Below are 24,569 nucleotides of genomic sequence, written 5' to 3'. Positions count from 1 at the left end.
ATCAGAAATAATTCAAGATGACATATTTGTTAAGTTTCTGCATATATATGATGCCTTTATCAATCGAGGCATAGATTACAAAAGTAGGGAGGTCATGTTGGAGTTGTATAGAACCTTGGTGAGGCCACAGCTGGAGTACTGTGTGCAGTTCTGGTTGCCACATTATAGGAAGGATGTGATTGCACTGGAGGGGGTGCAGAGGAGATTCACCAGGATGTTGCCTGGGACGAAACATTTAATTTATGAAGAGAGGTTGGGTAGACTTGGGTTATTTTCGTTGGAGTAGAGAAGACTGAGGGGCGACCTGATCGAGGTGTACAAGATTATGAGGGGCATGGACAGGGTGGATAGGGAGCAGCTGTTCCCCTTAGTTGAAGGGTCAGTCACGAGGGGACATAAGTTCAAGGTGAGGGGCAGGAGGATTAGGGGGGATGTGAGGAAAAACCTTTTTACCCAGAGGGTGGTGATGGTCTGGAATGCGCTGCCTGGGAGGGTGGTGGAGGCGGGTTGCCTCACATCCTTTAAAAAGTACCTGGATGAGCACTTGGCACATCATAACATTCAAGGCTATGGGCCAAGTGCTGGTAAATGGGATTAGGTAGGTAGGTCAGGTGTTTCTCATGTGTCGGCGCAAACTCGATGGGCCGAAGGGCCTCTTCTGCACTGTGTGATTCTGTGATCATCTGACTATATGACCAAGCTGCTTGGGAGATAAGCAATAGGTAAAAGGGGCTTCAAGAAGTTAATTATGGGGTGAGTAGGTCCTGGGTTGAGGCATTTTAGTTTTTAGGTTTTAAGACAAGCAGGCTACAGAAGAGGAAGCAACTCTTCCAGAGTTCAGTTGACATTTTGTGTGTTGGTTAAAAGAGTTTAAAACTCTGGTTAACTGAAGAACTCCAAATAATTACTTGGACTTCTGATATAGCCTGAGGAGAGAGATAATGTTAGATGCAAAATTTCAGAGCTAAAGAATTAAAGTTAGAACCAGGAGAGTTCTGACCCAAAGCGGCTACTCTGAAGATGCTTAAGACATATGTCAGGGAACAGACATCAGGGAACAGACATCAGGGAACAGACATGTGTGTTGAACAGGGAATCTGCAACCACGGGACAGTTGCAGGAGATTTGAAGGGACAGCCTTTCCGGATAAGTGGAAGGCCCAAGAAATCGCAAACTCTATATGAATTTTGAAGCAGAACTCAGACCAAATGGCTAATCTTCCAATTTTTGATAAGCATCTTACTTGAGTTTTGGGGGCGAAAGTCTAATGGGGGAGAAGGAAATGTGATTTAAAGAGATCAGTTTCAAATTAAGTTACTGAGTTTATTGTAATTTTAATGTCTTTAATGTAACTGACTAAGGTGGAGTGTAATTATTATGATTCATATTCTTTGGTTTTGTTGTAGTAAAATTATTTTGATTTAAACTGTGAACCTTTTGGCTTCATCTTTTAGTTTTGGGTTCTAAAAAAATAAACACGTTCTACTGAGATCATAACATTATGTAAGGAAAGCCAACATCTAACTACTCTCTGAGTTATCTCAAACTGCTACAAAAATCCTAACAAGAATAAAACTGAATGGAGCACCCGGCATTGACCTAGGTACCAGGAATGACAAAGGCACAACCTGCACACACGACCCTGCAAAGTTCTCCTCACTAACATCTGGGGAAATGTGTCAAAATTGGGACAGCTGTTCCACAGACAAGTCAAGCAACAGCCTGACATAGTCATACTCACCTCATCATACTTTACAACGTCCCAGACACCACCATCACCATCCCTGGGTATGTCTTGCCCACCAGCAGGACAGATCCATTACAGGTGGCAGCACAGTTGTATATGGTCAGGAGGGAGTTGCCCTGGGAGCCCTCAACATTGACTCTGGACCCCATGATGTCTCATGGCATCAGATCAAACATAGGCAAAAAAACTCCTACTGATTAGCACTTACAGCCCTCCTTCAGCTGATGTATCAATGATCCTCGATGTTGAATACCACTTGGAAGAAGCAGTGAGGGTAGTGTTGCAAATGTCTAGTTCATAATTCATATGTTTTAGAAAGAACTTTCAGTTTTAGGAATTAAAGTTTTAACTGTGGGTAAATGGGGGCATCTGATTGAGAAGTCAATAGGCAACCCTGAAGTAAATGCAATTCAAACAAGTTTGGAGTTAATTATAGTTAAAAGCTAACGTATGTTTATCTTGCAAGGTCAGAGTTGACAGAGAAAAAAAATTGTGGTCCTCACAGAATCTTGTGGCAGAAAGCAGTCAGCTTGAATAGTTAGTTCAGAAAGAGCTGTACAGGACCCGTGGGAACTGACTTGGAAAAAACAGTCAATGTATGTTCAATGCCAGGACATGGACCTGAAGATTCCACAGTCATGAGGTCTTTAAAGAAACTTGGATGGTCGCTCAGCCAAAAGCTAATGGAAGGAGGAATAGCTGGAATACTAATGAGAATTAAACTGTGGAAGCAGCATGCTCTAGACCGAGCTACCATCTCGAAGGACAAGAACAGCAAACACATGGGAACACCACCATCTGCAAGTTCTCATCCAAGCCACACACCATCCTGACTTGGAACTATATTATTGTTCCTTCACTGTCACTGGGTAAAAATCCTGGAACTCCCTTCTTAACAGCACTGTAGATGTACCAACACCACATGCAGCAGTTGAAGAAGGCGGCTCATCACCACCCTCTCAAGGGCAATTAGGTATGGGTAATAAATACTGGCCTTGCCAGCATTACCCACCTGGATTAAGGAAAGGTTCAATTGGATGGGAAATACCAAATGTAACTCCTTTATTCCAAAACGTGGGGGGAGACAGAAAGCAGGAAACTACTGGCCACTTAGTTTAACATCCATCATAGGGAAAATGTTAGAAGCTATTATTAAAGACGTTTTAACAGGGCACTTAGATAAATTCAAGGCAATCAGGCAGAGTCAACATGGTTTTGTGAAAGGGAAAACATGTTGAACCAATTTATTGGAGTTCTTTGAAGGAGTAACATGTGTTATGGATAAAGGGATCCGGTGGATGTACTGTACTTAGATCTCAACATGGCATTAGATAATGTGCCACATCAAAGGTTATTGTGGAAAATAACAGCTGGTGTAGATGGTAACATATTGGCATGGATAGAATATTGGATGGCTAACAGGAAACAGAAGGTAGCCAAACATGGGTCTTTTCTGGTTGGCGGGATGTAACGAGTGGTGTGCCACAAGGATCAGTGCTGAGGCCTCAGCTTTTTACAATTTATATCAATGACTTGGATGAAGAGACAGAAGGTATGGTTGCTAAAATTGCTGATGGCACAAAGATAGGTAGGAAAGTAAATTGTGAAGAGGATGGAAGGAGGCTACAAAGGGACATGGACAGGTTAAGTGAGTGGGCAAAGATCCGGCAAATGGAATATAATGTGGGAAAATGTGAAATTGTCCATTTCGGCAGGAAGAATAAAAACAAAGTTTATTATCTAAATGTTGAGAGATTGCAGAGCTCTGAGATTCAGAGGGATCTGGGTGTCCTAGTACATCAATCACAAAAGGTTAGTATGCAGGTACAACAAGTGATTAGGAAAGCTAATAGAATGTTATCACTTATTGTGAGGGGAATTGAATACAAAAGTAGGGAGGTTATGCTTCAGTTATACAGGGCATTGGCCAGGCCACATCAGGAGTATTGTGTACAGTATCGGTCTCCTAATTTAAGGAAGGATGTAAATGCATTAGAAGCAGTTCAGAGAAGGTTTATCAGACTAATGCCAGGAATGGCCAGGTTGTCTTATGAGGAAAGGTTGGACAGGCTAGGCTTGTATCCACTGGAGCTTAGATGACTTAAGAGTTAAGAGGCGACTTGATTGAAACCTTTAAGATCCTGAGGGGTCTTGACAGGGTGGATGTGGAGAGGATGTTTCCTCTTGTGGGGGAATCTAGAACTAGGGGTCACTGTTTAAAAATAAAGGGGTCGCTCATTTAAGACAGAGATGAGGAAAAATGTTTTCTCTTTGAGAGCCGTGAGTCTTTGAAACTCTCTTCCTCAAAAGAACCAGAGTCTTTGAATATTTTTAAGGTAGAGCTAGATAGGTTCCTGATAACCAAGGGGGTGAAAGGTTATCAGGGGTAGGCAGATATGTGCAGTGGAGGTTACAATCAGATCAGCCATGGTCTTATTGAATGACAGAGCAGGCCAAGGAGCTGAGTGGCCTACTCCTGCTCCTAATTTGTATGTTCACATCCTCATGAATGGCTGCGCCTGGGGTGGGGATTGAGTGGGGCCAGGGCCAGGGTGGGGCTGTGGCAGGCCATGGGAGTGAATTGGGTGGGTCTGCAGGTGGGATGGGACAGGGCCTGTGGTGGGGCTGTGGTGGGGCATGTTCAAAGCACATGCAAAATGATGGAAATACATCATTTGACAGATTTCCCATAATTTATCCCTTATTACTACCATGTTATTCAAATAATGAATATCCTGAATATATAAACATATGTATAAATTGCCTTATTTGCCTTATTTCATTAAATTTCATTTTATTAGTTCTCTATTCCAGGGAATATATCTCATGCTGACTATGAACCACAATCTGCTCTTAATCTGTTCAAGGTGATAACTTTGAAAGGAACATTCAAAACTGGAGGAGCTTTGTTGCAGTGGCAATAACATTTTTCAATGTTACATTTTAATAGACTCTTTGCTGTCAGAACTTTGAAAGCCCCATACTGTTTCCTATAGATAAGATTATAGTTTATCCCCTTACACCCTGCAGATAATTTTACCTGTCTGGGTGTGTTTGGACTTCCAGGGCCATTGTTAAAATCTATTAGAAATATCACACAACTAGTCAGTATATATTCACTAAAGAAATATACAATCCTTACCTTCAGTAAAGCTGTACCTCTCCCATCCTGAGGAGGAAGGGGTATTGCAGGGGGATTGATTACTATCCTCCATTGCTGAAAAATATACAAAAACTTTTGTACAAGATGAAATATTCAGAAACTTTAGTCAAAAGAAATTGTGGACTTGACAATAGCTCAGCGGATGTAATCAGTGAAAAGATATGTTACAGAAGCCAGCAGTCTGCTGGCTTTAATCCCCATCTGTCTGAAAAGGACCCTGGAACTACTTGAAATTAGCCATCAAACCTCTGGCTCCATAAGAACAATGTGGGATCACTGCCACTTTTCTCTGACACGCCCTTTGGCTGATATTGCTAAATAAATGGTGTTTGTGAGAGCAGTTTAATTCTCAGAACTTGAGGTCATTCTGAACCTGAGAGTATTAACATCAATTGGGTATGGCCCATGATACGTCATTATATAAGCATTCAGGAGAAATTGCTCAAATTTGTTAGCCAATCTCTTGTTTCTGGTTTGCACCTACAACCTTTGCATTCTGAAATTAGGCACCACAAGCTGAGAATATCATTATCTTGGCCACTGGGTTGGCAAGGCATTTTATTCAAACTTTGAATTTGGTTTTCTGTGCTCACTTGGTTAAGTTTCATTCCTGTTTACTTCAGGGTTCTGACTGTCACTAAGGAGAGGCACTGCGAATTTGCCTGAGCTGTAATAGGCAGTTAAACTTTCGGGATAATAAGATGCATCAGCCTTGCTCCTGCAAAAAGCAGCATTGGCAGTGCTTTGTACATGGAAGCAATGTTACAAAAAGCCAGTACTCCACCAGGGAAACACCTGAAAAACATTAAGGATCTATCTGCGATCTATCTGCGAGCTAATATTTTCAAGTGATTTTTTTGGCAATCTACCAGTGGTGACTACTTTACTGAGGGGACAACCTCGCTCTCATTTTTTGCTAGTTTGAGTGCACTACTATAGAAATGAAGATCAATTGCTGATAACTAATGTCTTTCATCAAAATATACTAATGCATTTTGTACAGCTGGAGCCAGAGCAGTGTTAATTTGTTAAGTGACTGTCCTAAATACCACAAAAAAATGTTGTGATTCACTGCCTTGAGATACAATTCACATACTGTAATGCATCAAATGACCCACCCATCTATATATATACATACATATATATATGATATATCTGATTCATAATAACAATTCCTAACATCCCATTAAAAAACGCATGTCAGATATTTGGACCACGAATGGATCTATTTGTTACCAAATGCTAAACTGCTGGAAATGGCTGAATATTCCTGTCAATTTCCCCAAGCTGCCCAAAGTTTAGGGAATGTTTTGAACCAAATACATCAGAATAGCATTTATCACATTTAATACCATACAAAGGATTGATACAAATCTATTGACAAAACCACTTCACCAATTCACAAGTGTTGTTTGGAACATTTAGAGCCATGGTGAGAGGTAGTTCAATGAGATTCACATGAATTTAATAATTTGGATGTTGGCCAGAGAATGCAGAAATACTGCTTTCTAATATCATATAACACCCCGCCCAACTCAAGATTAGAAAGCCCAGGAGGAGAGTTGGGTTATATTTGTCACTCATAGAATACAATAACAGGCCTTGGCAGCAACAACTTACATTAACATCACAAAACAGCCCAAGGTGCTCCACAGGAGCATTATCAGGCAAACATTTGGAACTGAGTTATATGACAAAGATACTAGGCAAGGTGGCCAAGACCTCGGTCAAATAGATGGGTTTCAAGATGTATCTTAAAGGAGTGGTGAGAGGTACAGAGGCAGAGCAGTTTAGAGAGGGTATTCCACAGTTTAGGGTGTCGGCAGCTGAAGGCACAACCGCTAATGGTGGAACGATGAAAATCAAGGGTCCATAAGAGGTCACAATTAAAGGTGTGCAGATTTTTCTGTAAGGCTGGAAGAGATTACAGAGATAGGGAGGGGTGAGGCCATGGAGGGATTTTAAAATAAGGATGAGAATTTTAAAATAGGCTCCTAGTTCAACAATGACTCAATGTAAGTCAGTGACCAAGACTGTGCTGGGTGAATAGGACTGGGTGCAAATTAGGATATGGGCAGCAGAGTTTGGAAGTTTATGGATAATAGAGTGTGACAGGGCTGGCCAGGAGATGATTACATGTGTGCTCTGCCCAAAGGCAGGTCACTGGCTCATTGTCTGCTGAAGCTTCACCCTGAGCCATTTTCATTAGTGATGGTTTACCATTGTCTTCCACTCTGAGGGGCAGGAGGAGGAGTCAGGGCCCAAGTCTACCTCAGAAAGAGCAGGAATCAAAACTGTGCTGTTGGTATTATTCTAATCCATGTACTAGTCAGCTAGTCAATTGAGCTTATCAGTCCCCGAGAGCATTACACCCTGGGGAAAACCTAACAGATAATCTGATAGGTCCAAACTGATAGTTTCTGTTGAAAGGAACACTTCATGTCACTTTGCGAGTCAGCTGATTCTAGCAAAACGCAATACAAGTTGAAAAATTCTATATAGGCAAAATTCTATTTTGTTTAGTCTGGAAATAATATTGAATGGATACAAGCTCAACCCCATGAGATCTGGCAATGTGAGTTCAAATTGTGATGGAAATGTATAATAGTAACTTAATATCTAAGCAATCTTGACACAGTACCATTTAGTAGCCACAATGAATGTTTTTATTGTTGTCACTAACATATGTGCTAACTTGTTCTGCTTTAATGAGTTACAGAATAATTAATTAGAGGATGAATGGTTAGATTAATCGAGCTTCAGATTGGCTAGGATTTGGATGGACAACAATGCACAATCTGAAATACAAACATAAAACCACCCACCAATTGGATTTCTCCCCGACTGCCAATGGAGGACAATGAGAAAAGAACAGCCAATCCTCATCCAGGCTGTAATTTATTTTGTCACATTTCTTAATTCCCTAGTGACTGCTGGTTCATGTACCATTTCACTCCACATCTACACTCACAGGTCAAAATATGCACTTGTCCATTGTTAATGCTCTCACCTCAAAGATGATAAAACCTAATTTACTCAATGCAAAATCCTATAGTTTTTAATCCTACATGTGGCTTAATTCAATTAAAACACTATCCTGAACAATAAACATCAACAAAAAATATCAAAATTGTCAGTTCTCAGAACTCTGATACTATAAAATAATCTAAGCTTCAGAAATTGCTCTAACTAAATATCCCAGCAAGTTGAGAAAAATTGTCTTCTTCTTACCCCCAGACACCAGCTTCTCCCCACTAGAATTCCAGATCCCCACCTGGAACAGGCGCAGCTAAACAAATAAGTGATAGCCATTTGCTGATTCTTTCCTCAGGGCAATCCCTTGACCAATCAGAGTCAAGCTGGCCTGGTTAAAATTTCAAACAAGGCTTGGCAGTTAACTGTCAGTCACCGTCAACTGGTGCATACTCAATGGCAAATCCTCTGCCAGAGGCCACTTTCCAACCAATCAGCATTCTCTTCTCATACAGTATAAATTGTTGCTCCTTTTACATTTGGTATTCTTGCAAATTGTCCTGATGGGTGCAAGATGAAAACCTTCGACAAAAGGTCTTTTTTTTCAGCAATATTCAAGTTTTGTACTACCAAACGACGATAACAATAGCTCTGAAACAAATCCTAAAGCTAAATCTAAACCTAAAAATAACCCTCAAACTAACCCTAAAACCTAAGTTAAATCTAGTGTTAACCCTAACAATGTAATATCACATTGAATCATATCACTAATTCTAAATTTATTCCTCACATTAGCTCTAAACATAACCTTGACTCCAACCTTAAATTTAATACAAGCACAATGAGGAGGGGGAGATGGGGAAACACAGAGGGGTCAGGGAGACACGAGATGAGGTCAGAAATGTAGTATAAAGGTATCAAGCATAGCAAAGGTTAATGTGGGACTGGGAAATAGTACCGTCCACAGTGTCAATGTAAAGAGACACATGACCTGAGACTAGAGTCAGTTGCGGACTGCACAGAGACCTGTGTAGAAGCAAACATGGAGTTAACTTATAGCTTGGGCTATACCCTGTATGTATGTATATAGTTATGTCTTATAAATAAACACTTAATGTTCAACCATACAAGACTCAGAACCTCTTTGTGAGACCCACTGAATGTACAACATACAACTGGGAGGTAGTATGGGGGGGAGGGGAGACCTATCTCTTTGGCCTAGCTTTCTGTCTACTTGTGGTGGCTCAGTGTCATGATTTGTTTTATAATGCTCCTGTGAAGTGCCTTGGGACATGTTATTACATGAAATATAAATGTATGTTTTTGTGGAGAGATTTGAAAACAAGGATAAGAATTTTAAAATCAAGGTGTTGCTTGACCAGGAGCCAATGTAAGTCAGTGAGCACAGGGGTAATAAGAGGAATGGGACCTGGGGCAGGATTTTTGGCCTCTGTGAGGGACAGGAATGTAGGCAAGCGGGAACTAAAAATAGCCCCACTGACAAGGTGGTTCCCCAGCTTCAACCATACTTCTGGGCCACTGTTACAGAGGTGGGAATGAGGGGGGTGGGGAGCAGGAGGGCTACTCATCCACACATGGGGATAGTCAATCAGGCTCATTAAGAGACAAATTGAGTTTGATTAAAGGAGGTTGACTGGCCAGTGTCCAAGCAAGCCTAGAGGCCCTCCCGGTCTGGGTGTAGAAACAGCAGCAGACCACGCTGGAAAGGGATTCCCAGCATCACCACCCCCCACGGTGGTGACCTGGCTGCAAATTTAAGAATTAAAACTGGAGATTCCTCCATCTTGAAGCATCCTCTCTCTTATTTACCCCAGCCTGCTGCTGCTTTGAGGTCAAAGGACTCTGGTTGGCCCTTGAACATTGAGAGCCCACCTGTCATCACAATGAGCAACTGTTTCCCCACAGAAGTGAGTTCAGCATCTGGAAACAATCTCTGTTTCCTCTTCATGGAGGGAAAACCTTGACACTGGTGCAAGTTCAGACACAAGCAATAGAGTTTTGAATGACCTGAAGTTTACAGAGAATGTGGGAGACCTGCCAAGATTGGAATAGTCCAATCTAAAAGTGACAAAGGGATGAATCAGGGTTTCAGGCAATGGTACAACTTCGTCTCCTGTGGTCCAAGCAGCAGAGAAACCAAGTGGTTGCCACTGTTTCCCAACGGGGATTAAAACCAGCTCTGAAATCCAACCAACCATAACTCGAAGCCTAACATGAGGAAATTATTTCCTCAGAGGGAAACAACTACTGGCTCTCGACCATGATTTTTTATCTGGGTAAGATCAACAGATTACTGACTCTATAATTGGGAAAGATGGCTCAAAGGAGTGTGCAGTGTGACTGTGAGTGACAACCTTAACTGACATACAGGAATATCGAGGTGCACTGTCATTCTCGGCACTTGTGTGAGCTGGTTTATCCTTTAGTGCCAGGATCAGCATGTGATCCAATGATCAGATTATCTGGTCATTGACCTCATTGCTGTTTGTGGGGCTTGGATCTTGTTGTGCCTCAGGCACCACAACACAACAATGACTTCACAAAGTAACTCACTGGACATGAAGTACTTAGTGCTACAGGTAGAGTAACCTCAGGACTGAGTCCATGCTGGTCTTCAGCTCTTGCAAGTTTTCAGAGACACAATCAGAACCTTTAATGAATAGGAGACAAATGAAATCAAGAGGAAAAAGTCCTTTAGAATACATCTTGCAGTGTTTTCTATCCAGTTGAATTTCAAGCCTTTCTAAAGCACCTTCCTGCAAAGATGCTTCACCTGTCCTCTCTACTGATGCTAACAAAGCTGAATCTGATATATGGGTTTTATTTTCAAACAGACTTTTCTAACTTTTAGTGCAGACTGATGAATTTCTCACTATTCTACTTGATTTTAATTTTTGTGGTTTTCTCTTCAGTGGCACTGTTGCCTTTATCCTCACTAAAAATATGCTCCCAAGTAGATACATAGCTAAATGTTCTACCTCAACAGATGCTGTTAGTCTTTTGTTCTTCCTGGGTGACTTTAACTGAGTCTGCCACATCTGCATTGCCTTCATTCAAATCCAAATCATTTTCATCAACTGACATGGTCATCTCTGGGAAAGGTTCAGCCATCTTCGCTGGAACACAAGGTAAGTAAAGCTGACTCTGGTGCTGAATTGAAAGTACGGGTGTGCTAGTGAAGCTGCCAGAGGACCAAGCTAAACTAAGCCACTCTGTGCGTGGATAACTACACCGTCTTTTGATGAGGTTCCATTTTATGAATGACTTGGAGATATTAGTGAGTATATAATTTTTCTTGAAACTATTTATTAAGAACTACTTAAAAAGACCTTGTGGTAAATACATTGTTCTCTAGACAACAACTGTTCCATGTCTTGTTCTCTTGGAGCCATCTGACTCTGATGTCATGCTTACATCATCATTAACATCACTGTCTAATTAACATAACCATTAACCCTTTATTCTATATCTCCCCCCACTCCCCACCAGTATAATCTCAAAGCTATTGCATTATTTTGTTAAACTATTTACATTACATTCCCACTTTCTGTTAACCTCATGTATGGTTTACAGTTTCCAAACAACCTTCCTCCCACCCCCACTCCCACCCCCCGAGTCCCTGTCACCAAAATCTCCCACAATGTTCTCAACTCTTTTGGAGGACATGTAGGATGTACGTGTTCTCTTATCTTCTCTGTGGAAGGCAAACGCATTGGTGGAGTGGAAAAGCAGCTTCTCACGACAACTAGCTCCTGGGCTGTGACTCTTACAATGACCTGAATGGAAAGGCAGTGAAAACCAGTCAAGGAAAATCTGATTCAAGAGAGAAACCTTCAGGACTTAGACAATCACAGCCCTTTGAAAAGGAAGACAACAAACTGACATTGTCTGTGTAATCTTCTACGTTGCACACTGGGGAAAGGTAAAGCACTGGCTTGAGAAAATGAAGCACTTTCAGCTCCAATCAAGAACTTTGCAGCTGAATCATTCACAGCTGCTGTGACGACAGGAGAAGTATTCAATATCTGAGACATGAATGAATTGGGTAGACAAAAAGAACCAAGAACGACCTGAAGACCTGTAGGATATGAGGAAAGGAAGACTTCCCTATTACTCTCACGGTAGGGACTTCACTTTCTGTAGGTAGTGGCATCATTTCCACATGTGCTTCAGCATGAGAAAGTAGCATTGCACCATCATCAACAAAGGAATAAACCTCCAGACTGGGATCTATAGGAAGTACCTGCATGGTAGTCTTCAGCTGTCGAAGCTCTGTAGTTTGGGTCTCTGCTTTCTTACTGAAAGAAGATTTGTGTGTTTTACTGGTAAGATTCAACAGTGAGCTGCAGCTTACATTTGTACAAAATAAAAGCCTCTGAACTTCTTCTATTGGTTTTCTCCAGCTTGACGTTAAACATCTCATTCTCCCTGAATAGCGTTTTGCTGGCTGCTTGAAATTGTTGATGCAGGTCATCGGTGGGATTATTGGAGTTCGTCAACAAATTCACCTCTTTATTACCTTCTTCATCAAAAGGATGATTCTCCTCAAAAGAGAAAATAAAGACTTTAACGGCATTGGCAGTGGAGTCAAGAGTGAGGTAAGATCTAGGGCCTCTTCTTTCAACAGATCATCTGCTTCTGCGATGGCTTTATTCTTCTTTTTATTCATTTACGGGATGGGGACTTCGCTGGCTGGGCCAGCATTTATTGCCCATCCCTAATTGTCCTTGAGAAGGTGGTGGTGAGCTGCCTTCTTGAACCGCTGCAGTCCATGTGGTGTAAGTATATCCACAGTGCTGTTAGTGGGGGGAGATCCAGGATTTTGACCCAGCGACAGTGAAGGAACGGCAATATATTTCCAAGTCAGGATGGTGAGTGACTTGGAGGGGAACTTCCAGGTGGTGGTGTTCCCATCTATTTGCTGCCCTTGTCCTTCTAGATGGTAGTGGTTGTGGGTTTGGAAGGTGTTGCCTAATGAGCCTTGGTGAGTTTCTGCAGTGCATCCTGTAGATGTTGAATGTGGGAGTGAATGTTTCTGGAAGGGGTGCCAATCAAGTGGGCTGCTTTGTCCTGGACGGTGTCAAGCTTCTAGAGTTGTGGGAGCTGCACTCATCCAGGCAAGTGAAGAGTATTCCATCACACTCCTGACTTGTGTTTGTAGATGGTGGACAGGCTTTGGGGAGTCAGGAGGTGAGTTACTCATTGCAGGATTCCTGGTTTCTGACCTGTAGCCACAGTATTTATATGGCTGATCCAGTTCAGTTTCTGGTCAATGGTAGCCCCAGGATGTTGGTAATGGGGATTTCAGTGATGGTAATGCAGTTGAATGTCAAGGGGTGATGGTTGGTTTCTCTCTTGTTGGAGATGGTCATTGCCTGATACTTGTGTGGCATGAATGTTACTTGCTGCATATCAGCCCAAGCCTGGATATTGCCCAGGTCTTGCTACATTTGGACATGAACTGCATCAGTATCTGAGGAGTTGCAATTGGTGCTGAACGTTGTGCAATCATCAGCGAACATCCCCACTTCTGACCTTATGATGGAAGGAAGATCATTGATGAAGCAGCTGAAGATGGTTGGGGTGAGGACACTACCCTGAGGAACTCCTGCAGTGATGTCCTGGAACTGAGATGATTGCCCTCCAACAACCACAACCATCTTCCTTTGTGCTAGGTATGACTCCAACCAGCGGAGAGTTTTCCCCTTGATTCCCATTGATTCCAGTTTTGCTAGGGCTCTTTGATGCCACCCTGTCAAATGCTGCCTTGATTAAAGGGCAGTCACTCTCACCTCACCTGTTCAGCTCTTTTGTCCATGTTTGAATCAAGGCTATAATGAGGTCAGGAGCAACCCGAACTGAGTGTCAGTGAGCAGGTTATTACTAAGCAAGTGCCACTTGATAGCACTGTTGATGACCCCTTCCATCACTTTATTGATGATGGAGAGTAGACTGATGGGGCAATAATTTGTGGAATTCTCCTGCTTTTTGTGTACAGGGCATACCTGGGCAATTTTCCACAGTTCTGGATAGATGCCAGTGTTGTAGCTGTGTACAGTTTTGGTCCCCATATTTAGGGAAGGATATACTGGCATTGGAGGCAGTTGTAAAGAGATTCACTAGGCTGATTCCTGGGATGAAGGGGTTGACCTATCAAGGACGGCTCAACAGGTTAGGTCTTCATTCATTAGAGTTTAGAAGAATGAGGGGTGATCTTATTGAAATGTACAAGATTCTGAGGGGGCTTGACAAGGTAGATGTTGAGAAAATGTTTCCACTAGTGGGGGAATCTCGAACTAGGGGACATAGTTACAGAATAAGGGGACACTCATTTAAGACTGAGATGCGAAGGAATTTCTTCTCTCAGAAGGTAGTGAATGTCTGGAATTCTCTACCTCAGAGAGTTGTGAGGTTAGATCACTGAGAGTGTTTAAAGAGGAGGGAGATAGATTTTTGAAATATTGGGAAGTTGAGGGCTATGAGGAGCTAGCACGAAAGGGGAGTTGAGGCCTGGGGAAGATCAGCCATGATCTTATTGAATGGCAGGACTGGCTTGAGGGGCTGAATGGCCTACTCCTGTTCCTGTTTCTTATACCTTGTACTGGAATAACTTGGCTAAGGGTGCAGCTATTTCTGGAGCGCAAGTCTTCAGTACCATTGCCGGAATGTTGTTGGGACCCATAGTCTTTGAAGTATCCAGTGTCTTCAGCCGTTACTTGATATCACGTGAATCAATTTGGCTGAAGACTGACATCTGGGATGCTGGGGGCCTGCGGAGGAGGCCGAGATGGATCATCCACTTGGCACTTCTGGCTGAAGATTGTTGCGAATGCTTCAGTCTTATCTCTTGCACTGAAGTTCTGGGCTCCCCCATCATTGAGGATGGGGATGTTTGCAGAGCCTCCTCCTCCAGTGAGTTGCTTAATTGTCCAGCATCATTCATGACTGGATGTGGCAGGACTGCAGAGCTTAGATCTGATCCATTGGTTTTGGGATCGCTTAGCCCTGTCTATCACTTGCTGCTTATGCTGTTTGGCATGTAAGTAGTCCTGTGTTGTAGCTTCACCAGGTTGACATCTCATTTTGAGATATGCCTGGTGCTGCTCCTGGCATGCCCTCCTGCACTCTTCATTGAACCAGGGTTGATCCCCTGGCTTGATGGTAATAGTAGAGTGGGGGATATGCCAGGCCATAAGGTTACAGATTGTGTTCGAGTACAATTCTGCTACTGCTGATGGCCCACAGCCCCTCATGGATGCCCAGTCTTGAATTGCTAGATCTGTTCGAAATCTATCCCATTTAGCACGGTGATAGTGCCACACAACACAATGGAGGGTATCCTCAGTGCGAAGACCGGACTTTGTCTCCACAAGGACTGTGCGGTGGTCACTCCTACCGATACTGTCATGGACAGATGCATCTGCAGCAGGCAGGTTGGTGCGGATGAGGTCAAGTATGTTTTTCCCTCTTGTTGGTTCCCTCACCACCTGTTGCAGACCCAGTTTAGCAGCTATGTCATTGAGGGCTTAGCCAGCTTGGTCAGTAGTGGTGCTACCCAGTCTCTCTTGGTGATGGACATTGAACTCCCCCACCCAGAGTACATTCTGTGCCCTTGCCACCCTCAGTGCTTCCTCCAAGTGGTGTTCAACATGGAGGGGCACTGATTCATCAGCTGAGGGAGGGTGCTACGTGGTAATCAGCAGGAGGTTTCCTTGCTCATGTTTTACCTGATGCCATGAGACTTCATGGGGTCCAGAGTCGATGTTGAGGACTCCCAGGGCAACCCCTTCCCGACTGTATACCACTGTGCCACTACCTCTGCTGGGACAGGACATACCCAGGTGATGGTCGTGACTGGGACATTACCTGTAAGATATGATTCCGTGAGGATGACTATGTCGGGCTGTTGCTTGACTAGTCTGTGAGACAGCTCTCCCAATTTTGGCACAAGCTCCCAGATGTTAGTAAGGAGGACTTTGCAGGGGTGCATAGGGGTGTTTTTGCCATTATTGTTTCCTGTACCTAGGTCAATGTTGGGTGGTCTGTCTGGTTTCATTCCTTTTTTGTGACTTTGTAGCAGTTTGATACAACATTTAAGAGCCAACCACAGTAGTGTGGATCTGGAGTCAAATGTAGGCCAGACCAGACCGTCCTTGCCTAAAGGACATTAGTGAACCAGATGGGTTTTTACGACAATGGTTCCATTAGGCTTTTAATTCTAGATTTTTATTCAATTCAAATTCCGCCATCTGCCTTGGTGGGACGGGTCCCCAGAGCATTACCCTGGGTCCCTGGAATACCAATCCAGTGACAATGCCACCGCCTCCCCATGCTCTTGAGCTCTGTCCAGAAAGGGCCAACCAAGGTTTAGAAGCTCCTCTAGCATATGGTCACCATCTTGTTTAGTGCCTCCTGTCTCTGCCTCTTCTAGCCTGTCTGCAAATAGAAGTGAGAGATCTGCAATCTCCTCCAGCGGTCCAATAGATGGTGTTTCTGCAATAAAGACCAGCTCACCACGTAATTTGAGCCAACATCACTCTCTGAGGTTCTGTTGAGTTTCCTAGTCCTCGAGACAACTTTGGAAATTCAGCCCTGAGTATTGCTTGACTGTCCTCTATTATTACTCCATTGACCTCTTGTAGGAGACCATGTCCTAAACACACTGATCAGCTGAGCAGAGAAATTTGCTGGTTCTGTAAGATATAAAGAGTTTTGTTAATGTCTTTATCTTCATGTCTAAGAGTTGTTGTGATCTGACCCTTCACTTTGAGATCAGTGCCCCCTGGCACCTGTAGCTTTATTTCAGGTGGCCGGATTTCTACTTGCTGAAGCCAGACCTGACACCAGTCCAATTTGTCTGATAAGACTGTCAGCCCAGTCCCAGTGTCCAGTTTAAATTCTGTTCTGTAACCTTGGAATCCAGCTCTACAGACCAGAACTGCTTATCGGGATCTTTAATTTCCTCTAGGAAATTATCAGGGTGTAATGATGTATTTCAAATTTTCTGGGCTTAAAAATGCTTGGAATCTAGTTCAAGCTTTCTTCCTTTAAATTGTGTTTTAGATCTGCAGAATTTTGCGAAATGTCCAGTCTTACCACAGAGAAAGCATCTGGCTCCCCCTGTTAGGCAGGTCTTTGCAGTGATGCTGCCCTAGGGCACCTGTGCTTGGAACATTTTAATATTGGTGGAAGGGTTCTTCCTGCCCCCTTTTGCAGTATTGGTGGGCTTTTTCAAATGTCTTTTGGTGGGTGGACTTCTGACTTTGGGCTTTCATACTGGATTGACCCCTCCTGAGTCTCGACATCCCCCCGAAGTGTACCAGATTCCACTGTTGCAGCTTCTCCTGCATTGCAAACTGTTTGGCCTTCTCCGTTAAATCCTCTTTGGTTTGCACAGTGTTCAACAATGTATTATCCGGCATGCCAACTACAATGTGGTCAAGAATTAACTCATGCTTTAAAGCTCCATAGCCACAACTGCTGGCCAGACAATACAAGTCCTTCATAAATGAATCAAAGGATTCATCCGGTCTGTGGCTCATTTGGCTGAATCTTGCACATTTCAATGACCAGGTTCTTTTTAGGGCTGAAGTAATTGTTGAAGGCCTTCATAACCTTGGACACCTTGTCAGGATATCATCAGCTATAGCCCCAACTGAGTATACAAGTGCACTGACCTGGTGTGTTTCTGACTTTTCTGGTACGCCCAAGGCTGTTCAGCACCTTTCAAACCATCTCCACCAGAGCCCCCAGCACTGTCTTTGCTGCAAACACTCGATGTGTTGGAAGGGCTGTGGAAGGGGTAGTGATTGTTCAATGGCTGCTGACATCGTGAGTAGTTCACTACTCTCTACCAAGATATGTTTAATTTTTGTCCTTCTTCATTTTGAAGTCAAGCTTTTCCAATGTCTTCACTTGTGGGTTACCAATCTGTGGTCTAAACTGCAGCCCCCAGTGCTGCCACTATGTTTTGATAAGGTTTTGTTTACTCTATGAATGACTTGAAGATAGTCAGTATATAGTTTTTCCTGAAACTAACTTTAAGAGCTATTTAAAAAGCCCTCATGGTAAGTACATTGTTCTCTTGGCACTGACTGTTCTGTGTCTTGCTCTTGTGGAGCCTCTAGGTCATCTGACCCTGATGTCATGCTTACATCATCATTAACATCACTTTCTAAGTAACATAGCCATTAACCCTTTACTCTGCACTCAGCACGCCACTGCACCAATGCAAGCACTCCCCCAAAAAAGCCAGTTAGCTTTTTCAGTAATTTAATAAGAATTACATTTCTTGCATGGCCTATATTAAACCGTTAGTTTTCAGATAGCCCGAGGTGAGGTGCTCTACCTGTACTTTGATAGATATTATAGACTGCCATAAAAATATAACTTCCTTCTTTCTTTTCTGCTTTTCTTATTTCTTTCCTCTTACATGTACAAACACAGATTATTTATTGACTGAGGATGTATTTGGTTATTGCAATTTGTACAGGTGAAGGGTTCAGGCCCTTTAATTCATTTCCAATGGACTCATGCTCACAAGGTTTCTTCAAGCAAATAACTTGACCTTCTAAAAGATAATGTGAAATTTAAACAACAAGGTCCTTCAAGTATGATGGGGAAGTCTCCTGTTCCTCAAAGGGAGGTTGATAGTAATGATACAGGATTCTGCATTTTCCTGATCAGATCCATCAGGAGGCAAACCAGTAAAATTAACACTCTTAATCAAATATACAAATATTCATGCTATTCAAATGATGAGATTAATGCCCAGATTACGTGGTTACCAGTTTTTGAGATCTGATGTTTAGTTGAAGGGCTTTATAAAGGGGATTAAAGAATGTGCAGTAAGGACAGGAAAATAGGATGTAAAAACCAGAGCTATCATGATTAATAAATGTCGAGTATGTTCAATGGGATCATTGGTCTTCCCCTATTCTTATAACTTTATCTGTACACCATTATAATTTAAAATAAAACAGAAAACAATCTTCTTAGCACATTACACACTGCACGAAACAGCTAGCCTGACATGATAAAGGGATATAGAGGGATATGTTGTTGAGGTTATATGAAGCAGTGTTAGCAGGAGGCTCATTTGGAGCATAAATATCAGCATGGACCTATTGGGCTGAATGCTCTGTTACTGTACTGTTAAATAGTTTGTAACATTATGTAACGCTATGTATTTGTGATTTAATATTTTTCATATTATTCTGTCAACTAGCCTGATTCAAAAAAAACTTCTTTTTCAATTTTTTGACATTGAGTACATATATAAAGCAAAGGATTATGGCACCAAATTTGGTTCAATACAAACAATATCAGTTGAAATGAATTCTGAACTGACATTCTTTATGAAGCTTTTTATTTTATTGCTGTTGAAAACTAGCATATGAATAATTACATTTGAGCAAAGTTGTTACTATTAAACAAAAACAAGGTAAATGCTTTAAGTGTTGATCAGTGACACCCAAATAAAAGCAATCAAACTCATTTTAGTTGTGCAGAAAGAGTCCATTTAATGAAGTTCATTTTGAACCAAGGCTGCTGTTTCCATTGGTCTTAGTCAAGCTTGTACATAACTCCCCTTGTGTTAAATAGTGAAATTCAGCAATGATTTAACTCTTAAATGTCCTACTTTATACCGAGGCAATGCATCATGGGCACTTTGGAATGGAGAAACAGGGGGGAGAATTTTCACATCGCTGTTTGGGGGCAGGGCCCCACTCGCTGACACATAAAATGACGCACGGTGACATCGGGCATGCCTCATTCCGATCTTTAGTTCGGTGGGTGCACGCCGGAGGTGGCTGTGCGCCTGCTGAACTGTCAAAGGCCTGTTAAGGCCATTAATAAACCAATTAAACTAATTCTCAATGCAGCCCGTCCAACCTTAAGGTTGGCGGCAGGCAAAGAGCCCAAGTGGCCTTCGCGTTTTTCAGGAAACTTCATCCATGGGCGGGATGAGGTTTTATTAAATTAATTAATAAATTTTGCTCATTTCATAAACATATCCCAGCTCATGTGACACTGTCACATGAGGGGACATGTATAAATTATTTTTAACTTTCTTTATTAAAAATTCTTCATATGAACTTAATCTCCCCGACGCAGCTCCGTGTCTCAGGGAGATTTCTGCGCTCTATTGTGTGCATGTGCGAAAGACCCGACTCTCCCTCCCCTCCCCGCCCGCACAGCTAGTGCTGAGCGCTACTGGGTGCACGTCAAGCTGGGCATGGAGGCCCGCTGCCGATCACGAGAGATGATCAGCTTCGCGCTTGACCAGCCCACCCGACAGGCAGGATGTTCTGTCCATGGTGGCTTTGTCAGCTTGAACAAACAGGTGCAATATTCTGCACCATCAAACACTGCAAAACCAATTAGCAAGATGGTGGAGAATGGGAGGAGCTGCTTCCTGTACCCGCACCAAACTCATCCACCAGCATCAGGAGCAGCTATCCCCTTTGCAGTAAGTTGCTGTGATTCCTTACACAGCTGCTGGTTGCTATGATAGTGCTGAGTTAAGTGATAGTGCTGAGTTAAGTGATGGCGCTGAGTTAAGTGATGGCGCTGAGTTAAGTGATGGTGCTGAGTTAAGTGATGGTGCTGAGTTAAGTGATGGCGCTGAGTTAAGTGATGGCGCTGAGTTAAGTGATGGTGCTGAGTTAAGTAATGGTGCTGAGTTAAGTGATGGTGCTGAGTTAAGTGATGGTGCTGAGTTAAGTGATGGCGCTGAGTTAAGTGATGGCGCTGAGTTAAGTGATAGTGCTGAGTTAAGTGATAGTGCTGAGTTAAGTGATGGTGCTGAGTTAAGTGATGGTGCTGAGTTAAGTGATAGTGCTGAGTTAAGTGATGGCGCTGAGTTGCTCTCATCCTCTCCTAAACATGCAACTTTTGGAAGGTATCACCTCACCACAGCCACTGAACAGTGGATCCTGGATTTTATCCTTCAGCAGTGTCCAGAACCACCCTCCAAGCAAACTGAAGCCATGATTGCAGCTTAAACCACTACAGCTGGGAAGCTTTGTTTCCAGTTCCAGATCTTTTGCACCTTATTCCCTAACATGACCCCAACCCACCTGTTCTTGGGAGTTAAGGTTCAGCCCTTAGGGTTTGAACCCTAAGTGCTCAGTGCAGCACTGGAGGCATTCATGAGGGCTAAAGCTATGGTGTTAATGGCCATCATAATTACAGAAGCCACTGGAGTTGCCATGTGCTTAGAGCAGTTTACAGTGAAGATAATCTTTATTTCATGACAGTACTGGTGTGTCAGATTACAATGTAGACCACCTCCAACATACCCAGACTACTGCCACTGCATATACAGAGAATGTTGGTTTGCTACCCAAAAGCTTCTGTGAAAACAGATCCAGTAATTTTTGTATTGCAAATCAACTTGCAATGGCCTACAAGATGATCCAAGGACATGAGGTTAGATGCGTCTAACTGAGAGTCAAATAGCGCAATGAGAATGTAAAGTCTACTTCGACATGAGACAATCAGTCTGGTGGGATGGATCAGTGGTAAGAATACAGGGATTGTGGTGAAAGCTGAAGACAATGGCTTCAGTCTTCCTAATGTTTAAATTAAGGAAATTGTAGCTATCCTAGATGTCAGACAAGCATTCTGGCTGTACAGAGACAGTGGGGAGGTGCAGATTGAGAGCTGTATATTGACGAGATGCATGTGGAAGATCTCCTGATGTTTACAGATGGTGTTTCCGTGGCACAGGATGTAGGTGAGGAAGGGGGTCAAATATAAGTCCACCTTATTTCACATGCTGAATAACATTTCTCCGTGTTAACTCAGTAAAGTAACAATTTTTAAGTGCACAGATTTTAAATATCTACTTAACAATTGTTACTTTTCTTTTCAATGTTTATATCCCGTGTGGAGTTAAAGTAACATTTAGACCTTATCTCTGTACTCTTACCAGTGAATTGTGAATTATGCAGAAAACTGAACATTTCTTCCACTACCTGAAACAATTGTAAACACAGCCAAGACTCAGCAATAACAGACTGTTAATGTGTGGTTCAGCTATTTCTCTCTGTTTGCAATATTAGAAAATCCAATATCAAACAATGATCTCCATATTGGATGGTCTCTGAAACAACATTCTCTTATTCTCCATCAGACTGTTATCTCTCATCTCCACTTAATATCTAATCCCTTTCCAGAGATTGCACTTTCATTCACTCATACCCTCGCCCACACCTACTTTCACCTAGTCAATCCTTGGGTATTGTCACATAGTTACATTCAGCCACATTTGTGCATTTGTAAAACCTTATTCTAATAGCATGATTAACTCCGTTTATTTGGGTGGGAGAATGTTTTCTTTGGCTTTGCCATGGAGATAGTTAGTCTGTTTGGCTCATTAAATATTTTAATTACATCTTTTTTATTATACTCAGTTGAAGCATCAGCCGACAATGAGTCAGAGGCCTGCCTTTGGACAGAGCACACACACACACAGTGATGTGATTATACTCAGTGTTGTATTACTACACTGTACAATCCTGTATGTTCAAATTGCACGAGGCTAAAAGCTTTTCTTCATATCCCTTATAAAATTCACGCTCTATCTTCATGTAGTTCTTGATTTTTTTTTTGCTTAACATTTTGACAGCTCTCAATCAATCAAGAATGAAATGAGAAGGATTGTTAACAGCCATGAAAAAACTGCTTAACAACTGCAAGATCATATTTTGCATAGACTTTTCAAACTCCCAGTATGCTAACAATGAAAAGTTTAATGCTATTGGTATGTGCAGAAAACTCATTGCAGAAGCTGAGGGAATCTACATCTATCATTGAAATATGTAATGTACCTTTGTTTGTATGTCTTAGTCTTAAGTAATATAGGTGACATATTCAAATCTTCTTCTGTGGTATTTCTTTTGATGACTGAAAAAGATAAAGATGTGAAAATGATGGGTATTTGCTGAAATGTCGCCTCAGATCTCAGAGTCAATGCCGCAGTTTCTCCTGAATGCTGAGATTAATTGTATGCAGTTTGTTTTTTGCAATCTGACATTGGTCCATTAAGGAGTGTCCATTAGGCTTGAAGTTTAAATATTGCTGCACTGACTTAATGCTTGGATGTTGTACAAAAGCAGGATCAGAGCCCCACTAAAATGAAGCAAGAGACTGTTACACAATCAGCCTGTGTGTTTTCATGAATAGGTCATCTTGTTGTACACTACACCTGTTTGATGGAGAACAAATCATGTCTAACTATAGTCACACAAGGCCACACAATTCTAACAGTTATGACTGAATGACTGGATTTCCAAACTACTAAATTCAAATATACTCAGAGATGCCTTTCAGCATCACCAAAGTACTTAACAGCCGAGCGGAGTGTAGTCACTGTAATGTAGTCGCTGTTGTAATGTAGAAATTGCAGAGACCAATTTGCAGACAGAAATTGACAGAAAGGTGAAAAAAAATAAAAATAAAAGATGCCTGCAGTGTTATACACTTCAAAGTTAAAGCATGTTACCAACACATCAGTTAGTGTGGGAGAGACATGTGAAATGACCTACCAGTATTTTGTAAATTTGGAAGTGGTCACTAATGCATTCCAATTAATACAAAGACAGATTATTGTCCTGTAAATTTGCAAGAATAACTTTGTAAACTGTTCGATTATCTTGAGCAAACTGTTCAGCCATTCAGCCATGTTGATGCAGAAGTCCAATTAGCCAATCAAGATCAGGAACCGGTGAAGATGGCTGAACTCCAATCTCTATGATGTCAAGCTGCTACAAACAGAAACAGGATAATGACTAGGTAACCGCTTTTAATGATGTTGGTTGAGGGATGAATGTTGCTTCTGTATCTGCTTCTGTTTTAGTTGTGTCAGCATCACAGACTAATATCCATTTTCTGCCAATATTTATACCAGTAGTGCTCACTAAACCAGGCATGACCTGCTGACATGGTAGTTCTGATAATGAGAACCTTTAAATGGAAATAATGTAACGATGGTTCTACAAGATTTCCAATGATGGGGCTGTGACTATTCCATTTGGCAGCTTGTTCCATTGTACAATTGTCCTTGGGAAGAAAGATTGTTGATGCACTATCTTGGAAACACATGGTCTTTGTAGTTTGTGTGGGTGGCTACCTCATGTTTTGTCATTGCCGGAGGGCACCAGGTACTTGTTTCTGACAATTTGCAGCAGACCATTCCACATTTTACAGAACACGGTCTGTCTATTCTTCTCCCTCCTTGGCTGTACTGATTCCCATTCCAAATCTTTGATTCAGGATGTGGCACTGATGTATTTGCCATACTCCCTCTTTAGATTGCTTCAATCTTATTTAAATCTCTCACCATATAAGGGTCCCACACTTGCATATTCCAGATTAGACGAACAAATGTTTGGCAGGCTATAACTCTGATCTTTTTGTTACAATACCACAGATTCCTCCTCAGGATGCCAACTGGCCAGGACACCAGGGAGGAACCTTCCATTCTCATTTTCAATTCATCCATGAGATCTCTTAAATCCACCTGAGAGAGCAGATGGGCCTTGGTTTAATGTCTCATCTAAAATAATGTAGTGCCCCTGGGTCCTGACCACCACAGACAGAGCAGCACTCCCCCTCCCAGGCCCTGACCACCACAGACAGTGTGACACTCGCCCTCCC

At 42.2% G+C, this 24,569-nt stretch overlaps 1 protein-coding gene across 1 annotated transcript in view; it reads right to left on the bottom strand.

Moving 5' to 3' along the window:
* Positions 1–24,569, bottom strand: part of vwa5b1 (von Willebrand factor A domain containing 5B1) — a 258,318-nt gene that overhangs the window by 6,672 nt on the left and 227,077 nt on the right. Inside the window, 2 exon segments of the mRNA XM_078557677.1 lie at positions 4,890–4,956; positions 6,593–6,612. Coding sequence (XP_078413803.1) covers positions 4,890–4,956; positions 6,593–6,612 — 87 coding nt within the window.

The sequence above is a fragment of the Cetorhinus maximus genome, chromosome 15, assembly GCF_964194155.1.
Source record: "Cetorhinus maximus chromosome 15, sCetMax3.hap1.1, whole genome shotgun sequence".
Classification (NCBI taxonomy): domain Eukaryota; kingdom Metazoa; phylum Chordata; class Chondrichthyes; order Lamniformes; family Cetorhinidae; genus Cetorhinus; species Cetorhinus maximus.
This window is presented reverse-complemented; position numbering and strand designations above follow the sequence as displayed.